Source organism: Poecilia reticulata, chromosome 22 (assembly GCF_904066995.2).
Source record: "Poecilia reticulata chromosome 22, P_reticulata-male-v2, whole genome shotgun sequence".
Classification (NCBI taxonomy): Eukaryota; Metazoa; Chordata; class Actinopteri; order Cyprinodontiformes; family Poeciliidae; genus Poecilia; species Poecilia reticulata.
In genome coordinates, this window is record NC_088851.1 from 23861146 (window position 1) to 23869318 (window position 8173).

At 41.3% G+C, this 8173-nt stretch overlaps 1 protein-coding gene across 3 annotated transcripts; it reads right to left on the reverse strand.

Moving 5' to 3' along the window:
- Positions 1-237: 237 nt before the first annotated feature.
- vgll2b (vestigial-like family member 2b) lies at positions 238-8173 on the reverse strand. Of its 3 annotated transcripts, none has more exons than XM_008399967.3 (4): positions 7992-8173; positions 7124-7472; positions 3191-3637; positions 238-1292 (listed from the first exon to the last, which is right to left on the reverse strand). In XM_008399967.3, exons 2-4 carry the CDS (start codon positions 7425-7427, stop codon positions 1249-1251), a joined length of 795 nt encoding a protein of 264 aa, XP_008398189.1. In that variant the 5' UTR covers positions 7428-7472; positions 7992-8173; the 3' UTR covers positions 238-1248. The 3 variants fall into 3 exon arrangements, with proteins under 3 accessions (XP_008398189.1, XP_081459481.1, XP_008398187.1); XM_081603355.1 differs by having other exon boundaries at positions 7905-8173; XM_008399965.3 differs by having other exon boundaries at positions 7865-8173.

The following is an 8173-nucleotide window of genomic DNA, read 5'->3' on the forward strand; positions in this document are numbered from 1 at the left end:
ACTGAGCAGAAGTCAATCAAAGCCCATTTCTTCAAGTATTAAATGTATGTCCTGCAGAAAGAATGTAATTTGAACAAAACTTTAACTGGAAAAAAGTATTTGTCTGTGTTCAAAGCAACAATTGGCAAAAACACTTTTGTGAAACACAAGTGAGTTTAGAAGGAAAATATAAGGAAATGAGGGACAACTAAAGCCTTTTGCACAAGGATAATTGCTGTAATCATTCAGGAGATGTGGTAATTAACCATAAAAATATTTATTGACAATAAAATCTTCTTGGACACAAAAATGAGAAATAATTCACACACGGAAAAACCCCAAAATATTCAAGAAGTCCAAATTCAAAACCACAATAAAAGGAAAACAAACTGAAATTTCGAACTAAAATGGAACATCTTCATATTAAAAATACTACCTTCTCTGAGTGTGTTCATGGATAAATATGATCTGACAGCATTTGAAACAATATCCTTGAGAAACTACACCAAAACCACATTGCACTGGCTGATCTATAACTGTCCACTTTTAAAAACATCAACTGAACCACAAGAATCTCAGAACACTGGCCAAGCAATCATATTAAAAATAGACATTAACACTGATAAATAAAAACACTTTATTTTAAAAGAAATGGCTTTTTAAAATAAAAAAAGGCCTTGTGATGACTGTCACAAAGCACTAACCTCCATGAATTCTGCTCTTGGATATTGCTGCACATTGCATTTGTGAAATGCAGATAAGTGGATAATGACAGTGACTGTAGCAACACAGAGCATGAGGCTGAGATAACCAGGAAGGTTGGAAGAAATCCCTGCTCGCTGTGATTCATCCCGGTGCCCCTCTGTCTTTTATTTTCCCCCAGCTGCAAAAGTCTGCTGTGATCCTGTTTCCCAATCCAAACAGGTCACCATGGCCCTCATCCTGCCAGAGCAACTGGATTCAGAGTGGAGGAGAGATGGAGGAGAGGGAGCAACGATGGTGCACATCACGGCCAGTTCAGATGCTGGGCCTCTCTCCCTCGTTCCCTCGCTTCTTTATCTCCATGGTGCACACACGTCGACCTGGAGCAAGGCCGTGTACTGGCAGGGGAGGCTAAAGGCAGAAAGAAGGGGGTGGGTGGATGGGGAAGTGGTGTGTGAATGTGTGGGGTGTGGGGTGGGGGTGAAAGGACACAATGCTTGAAAAGCAGAGCAGATCCAGGGACTAATTGGGTCTGGTAATGGCAGGTCAGTGTTACTGAGGGGCTCGTTAGAACCAGTACAGCTCCTTGCCTTTCTTGTGCTGCTGGAGGCCTGAGGAAATAAAAAAAACATGGAAACAATGAGAAGGACAACAGTGAGCGGCAGAACACAGGTTGTCATGGAGCCTTCTATGGCCAAACATGCTGGTTTAGGCGGCTGAAAAGAGCCTCTGTGATGATTATGATGTGTTGTGTGTTTCTGTATGCAGGTCTGCACATGGAGGAGGGGCGGAGAGGGGGCTGAACCTGGAGCAAATCAGAATTGATATTAACCTGATATGGTATTGATTGTTAAACTATTGATGATCTCGTAGACCATAAAGTGAGAGTTCATGATGAGACATGATATTTATGAAAACCCTCAGTTCTCAGTTCAATCTGATATTTGGTTTAACTTATTGTATTGTTTATTTATAAATTCACAGTTTATCTTGATCATTATAAGAAATACGTCACAAATATGTTTAATCTTTTGCATCTGTTTACATTTACAGCTCATATATAACTACAACAGATGTCACCACAAAATACTTTAGAAGACGTCCAACTCATATTTAAAAAATAATCCCACCATGTAGGTGGTTTAAATACCAGTTATAAGGATTTCAGTTAATTCCTAGTTATAATATAACGCAGTCAGGTTCAATTCATGTGGCGACGGTGGGGGGGTTAGGCTTTGTTTCACAGGAGAAACCTCCAGAAAAACCAGAAACACATCGAAAAATAAAGCTGGTGTCTAATTGATTGGTTGATCGATTGATTGATTGTATCATAGGTGGTGTAAAAGGTGGCATATTCAGAATAAATTCATTTTCATTGGTTCAGAACAGTGTGTTCCTTTATGATGTGCATAGTAAAAGCTTGTACATTTTAGAGTTTTAATATTGCATATAGACATCTGTTTTCAAGTTGTTTGATCAGTTTTTTTGAATTTATTTATGATTTTACTTTCGTGCTACTGGGTGGACTGGGAAAAAATAATATTAAACTGCTCCAAATCTATTTTAAGATTTTAAAAAGCTTCATTTGAAAATGGATTAGTTTATGGACAAATAAACATTGATCATTTTTATTAGCCGTCTTCTTTTGACATAATGTATTTATTTTTATTTACCACTTATTATTAAATTGTGACACAACATTGAGAAAAGTGATCACCTTCCTATTTTAGTAGGGCTGTGTAATACCAATTTTGCAATATATATCGATATTTTCTTTCCTAGAAAAAAATCGATATTCATGCACAAGTATCGTAACATCCAACTGTCACCTTGCTCACTCACTGCTTGCTTCGCCGGGAGAATGATTCGGTCATCAGGCGTAGAGTGATTCCTTCACATGTTAAGTGTTAAAAAGTTATCAAACTATTCAGAGCAGGTACTTGGTGCACTTTATTTACTTTACAAATGCATGTAAGCTACAGTTTGTACTGTTTCAACTAAAAGAAACATGTTTTCTCACCACTTCTTTGATTCATTTTGTCCAGCTGTCGACTTTAAGTCCGTGTCCAACCAGAGCCAGGTATTGTGTAGTTGGTGCTTTTAATCAGTTTTCAGTTAAATGAATTCAATCCAACTCTATAAGTCACAAAATGTTACCAAAATCACTCTGTCCCTCTAAAATCTTTCAGAAAATCGGAAAAGTGTATTGAATTGTATTGTTTGCCGAATATTGTGATATATATTGTATTGTGAGCAGAATATCGTGTATCGTATCGTGAGATTATTGTATCACTACAGCCCTATATTTTAGTGGCTGTAAAACTGTTTTTCAATGCCTTACTTGCAGAGTCACTATTTGTTATTTTGTTCTGACTGCATTTTGTTGTTAATGCATATTCAAAGCTCAAAAACTTCTTGAATGAACATTATTCAAAGACATTTCTTTCTGCTTTCAAAGACAAACTGAAAGAGAAACACTGGTATGAATCAGGACATTTCTGAGTTGTACCTGCATCCATGTTGAGAGCCAGCGTCTGGCTGACGTCTCCAGGGGGCAGCAAGGTTGGCCAGGAGGCGGTGGGCTCCAGCTTGCCCACTTCATAGTGGCTTGGCAAGGTGGGAAGATGAGGCGGCCTCACAGTGGGCACGAGCAGACCCCCATAGTGAGGCTCCAGAGCCGACGGTGAGTACAGTTCATGTAGCGGTCGAGGGGGGCCGTAGGCTTGGGCTTGAGGGTACCCCCAGCCCTCCGGTGGGTGGGGGTGGGGATGAGCGTGGGCGTGTGGGTGAGGATGAGTATGCGGGTGTGACAGGCCTGGATGCAGCGCCGACGCGTACGGGTCCATGGAATAAGCCGGGGCGCTGGTCTCACAGTGGGGGCGACTCTGAGGCGACGTGTAGTTACTGTCCCAGAAAGACGGGGGGAAGCTGCGCCGACTGGTGGAGGAAGAACTTTCTAACAGACGAGAGAAAAACAAGTCTTGAGTCCTATCAATCAATCAATCAAGTTTATTTATATAACACATTTCAGCAAAAAGGCAGTTCAAAGTGCTTTAAATCATAAACTCGTCATACAGTCACCAATGTGAAACCAGTAACAGACAGTGCCATCATTAAAATAATCAATAAAAATCAAACATCTTGGTCAATATTCCATGTAAGATGGTTTGAGAGCAACTCTAAACAGGTGAGCTTTTAGTCTTGATCTGAAGGAACTCAGTGTTTCATCTGTTTTGCACCTTTCTGGAAGTTTGCTCCAGATTTGAGGTGCATAGAAGCTGAATGCTGCATTTTGCACAATCATTACCTCCAGATGAATCAGAACAAAACTGAGATTTTATAACTGGTAATGGCATTCAGCAACAAAATCACAGTAAAACTGAACAATCTTTACAATGAATTAATTTATATTCTACATTTTGAAGCTCAAAATGTATTTTTATGTTATTTTAAGTATCATGTAAGAACTTCACCAGTGACTGTTCTTTTTCTTAGAGCTCATGAACATGTACACTTAAAATCAAATATTTACATGCACTGTTTAAAAAGGCACATAACTTTTTTCCTTCACTGTTTGACATTTAATTACTTTTTTTTGTTTTGTTTAAGTCTAGCTAGGTTAGCAGAATTATTTCTAACTTCAAATTCAGAAGTACACCAAGATTTCCTCAGTATTTGGTGAAACTGACCCTGATTGGGGTCAAATGTTTCCAGTATCATTTCATGATTTCTCACAATAGTTTGCTGGACTTCTAGTATTTTCCTCCTGACAGGCCTGTTGTAGCTGCTTCATGCTCGTTGGCTTTGGGACACTTTTCTGTCCCAAAGCCAAGTTTCTGTGGAACTTGGGATCTTCAGTATTTCTACATAATTCTCTCTCATTTGGACACCATTTATTTTGTGAATTGAACTTTCCCTTAAGCAGCCAAACATCATAATGCTGGAACCCAGGTACCTCACACTTGGGGTTGTGTTTTCAGGCTCCCAAGTGTTCTCAATTTTCTCTTAATTATGGCCAAACACTTACATTTTTTAATCATCATGTCTCCGGCATCTCCAGGTATCTGGAAATCGTACCAAAGGGTGATTCAGACTTGTGGAGATGTGCCTCTAATTGGTTCAAATGTCATAAATTAACCTGTTAGTAGCTTACAAAGCCATGACATCATAATCTGAGCTCCCAAATTCTCTAAAGGAATAGTAATCTTGGTTTACGTAAACTTCTGGTTTTGAAAAAAACACAGTCTTTGAAAATGTTCACTCACTTAATATTCTGGCATTTAGAAAGTCGTTTTGGTGATCCTGTTTGACGTAAAACAGGAGAAGCTTAAACAGTTTATTGTCTTTTTTATACAGTGTATGGTTTGAACTGCCTGGACATTATATTGATTCAAAATTATTCTGTTCACTATAATAATTATTTAATTTGTTTTATTGCTGATAAACATTTATATCACTTGTTTGACTCAAATGTAGATTTGAGTTTAAACATTTTCTTTTTATTTGCTTATTTGTCTTTCCTATTTTCATTTTGCTTTTAGTTTTAGAACTCACATCAGGATTTTAGAACCAATGTTTTTATTTTTTCACTCCCTCCTGTTTCTGTTTCACATAAAGCACGTCGTGTTAACTGACTGGTTGCTGCACTTATTTCACAGCAGCAAATGAATGGGAATGGACCAACGATGCTGCTCACATGACTGCGACACCCTCTGGGTCAGATATCTTCCTCATTGGATCATAGGGTCACACGACCCAGGTCCAACAAGACACAGAAATAAACACAACCACGCTCCCGTACACTTAAAGAGAGACACAATTTAGAAAGAGAGATGTCCCTATATCCTACAATGCTATATAAGGCAGACGCTGTAACCTGGAGGCAGCCCAGGGCTCACAGAGTGTTAAATCACTGGCTGTGGTGACACTTCTCACTTTCATGTCAGCCCGGTGCTCCTGAAAATCTAAAAACACACACACAAGCAGTTCTGACCCCATGCTAGCACCCGCCGCCCCTCTCTTCTGCGCCCCGCACCTTCACCTGTTGTTTTCGCAACCCCTCCCGCTCTCTGCACGCCCTTGACAGAGATTCAATATGCTGCTATATATTTTCAGAAATATAGCTTTATATTTAGCTATTCCTCAAGAAGACCCACCATGTTTCTCATTGTTGCTACTGCACTGAGAATAGACATAAATCCGAGTAGCAGGCAGGCAGCTGACTGTGCAACCATTGTGGAGCATGAGTTGGAATCAGAGTCAGAATGGCTGCCGCAGAGATGTTTGAAGGGGATACGCCGGCGAGGCTGTACGCTTACAGCCGGGTATAAACATAGCATCTGTTGTGAGGCAGGGAGCGCTAGCTGGTGCCGAAATGAAGACGTCCAGCCTAACGAGAAAAAAGAGCGCAGAGAGAGCAGAGTGGGGCAGCGAGTGAGGGTGCAGACCCTACATGGAGAGCTGAGGGACGCCCTGTTGGACGCAGAGGGCTTAGGAAGATTTTCAATTTCAGGTGTCCTACTCAGTGCATTGGTTCAGTCGTTTTATTGTAAGATGGATTTTAAATATCAAAATTACAAATAAAAATATTTAACATTTCTTGAGGCCCAGTAAATCAAAACTGGTAATGTTACATAAAGCAACTCACACAACTGCACAGACTCTTTTTTTTTTTTGTCTTACTTCAAACTTTTGGCCCAGCCAGAACCACAGAAGCCACATTATTCTCCCAAAGAGCCGTTGACCTGCGTGACCTTCTGCCCTGACTCCTCCAAAACCACATCTACCCTTCAGTCCTGTCACCTGACAACATCACCGGTCCAACTTTTTGCTGTGCTCTGCAGAACTGCCAGCTCCACCAGTGTCTTAAAATTCATGAAAGACACCCCAAAACACACCTGGCATGCATTTGTGGGCCCAGTATGTGTTTTGCTCAGACTGAGTGTTTGCAAAATGGGACTAAGATCACAATACTCATTTATAGGGACCACATGTATTTACTAATTTGAACGTGGATAAGAAATACCAGCAGGATTCTCTGTGCAGGCATCAGGTGAGTCACATTGAATAAATTCAGATCACATTGCACAAACATTTCCAGAACCAGTATGGGTGTCACTTTTTGCCAGTTGTCCAGCATCCTCTGTCTGTGTTGGAAAATCAATTTAGGTCTATACATCTAATAATTACGATAGTAATAATCGTAATCATAATAATAGATTGATTAGTCACAAATACTACATTTTTCTCCAAACAAACAACACTGATATTTATTCAAGCTTTATTTTTGAAAAGCTAGCAGAATATTTTGTCATCCTGTCCTATATTAGCTTTATTAACAATGATATATCCCATGACTTTAATTGTGAAGACAATTATTTCCATTAGTGGTGTAAAATCTTAACTACATTAATACGTTCAGTCATGTGAAACCTGCAGCTACCTGTGCCCTGTTGCTCTGGCGCCCGCCGTTTTCCCTCTCCATCCATGTAGGAGCTGAGAGCCCTGGAGAAGTGCTCGTCCACCACGCTGCTGATGTCTCCATGGTAGTAAGTGAAGAGCACACAGCGAGAAGTCAGGTACTCTGCCTCGGGGCCCTCCTGCTTCTCCTTGGGGCCCTCCGCCGGCCTCGGAACCGCAGGTGTGTAAGAGGAGGAGGAAGAAGAACTGGACGAAGATGAGGAGGACGTTGATCCTCCAGTGCCGGGGCCTCCAGACATCCCTTCGGGAACCCTGGGAGGTTCCATAAAATCCCGACTGTTGGGCGCAGAGCTGCTCAGACCTGAAGGAGCCTGTCAGGGGGAGATCAGCGGGCGGGCGGGGGGACGTGGGCGGGGGAGCAGGGCGAGGGTTAAGACAGGTGCTGCAGAAACACTTCTGGAAATTATTATGAGGCTTTTTCACATGCTTATCATTGTGCTGCTGCGCTGGCATGTCCACGCGCGCTAATATAAGTGCGCGAAACATCTGATTTCAACAAGATATTCAATTAAAAATAAATTAATTTCAATCGTAAATGTATTAAATGCCTTGCCTAAAACCAAGCCTATTCACGTTTACGCACAACCCACATCAACCAGCATAATGTATCCGATTTAAAAAATATTCTACATTCATCTCAGTGACTCCAGTTAAACTTGGGGAAGGAATTTAACTGAACTTTAAATATTTACTCGCATCCTACCTGTAAGCTATTGATAAAAGCGGAAGCAGTCGGTGCGTACGGTGCGTAATGTCCATAGGCTGGATACATAACATCCAAACAGCTCATGGTAAACGAGCGGCGTCCTCACTGTTCTGCTGGAACCGACCTTCGCAACCGACTGCGCGACAACATCCCTGTTTGTGGAAGTGGGGAGAGCTGAGCTGGGGTTATGCGGCGTGAAGCAAAGCCCGTTCCAGATTTGACATAATCACTCCAGAAGGAGCGCACTCCCTCCGCTTCCAGCGCGCTCCTCAACAGCCGCGGTTGCAAAATGTGGAGAGGTTTATG

What these genes read in the sequence shown, in the direction of transcription:
- vgll2b (XM_008399965.3), bottom strand. Translation starts at nt 7,951, where the DNA reads ATGAGCTGTTTGGATGTTATGTATCCAGCCTATGGACATTACGCACCG. An exon ending in CTTTTATCAATAGCTTACAG is followed by an intron (nt 7,473 to 7,864) that starts GTAGGATGCGAG and finishes TCCCCCTGACAG; the next exon opens with GCTCCTTCAGGTCTGAGCAG. An exon ending in GCCAGAGCAACAGGGCACAG is followed by an intron (nt 3,638 to 7,123) that starts GTAGCTGCAGGT and finishes CTCGTCTGTTAG; the next exon opens with AAAGTTCTTCCTCCACCAGT.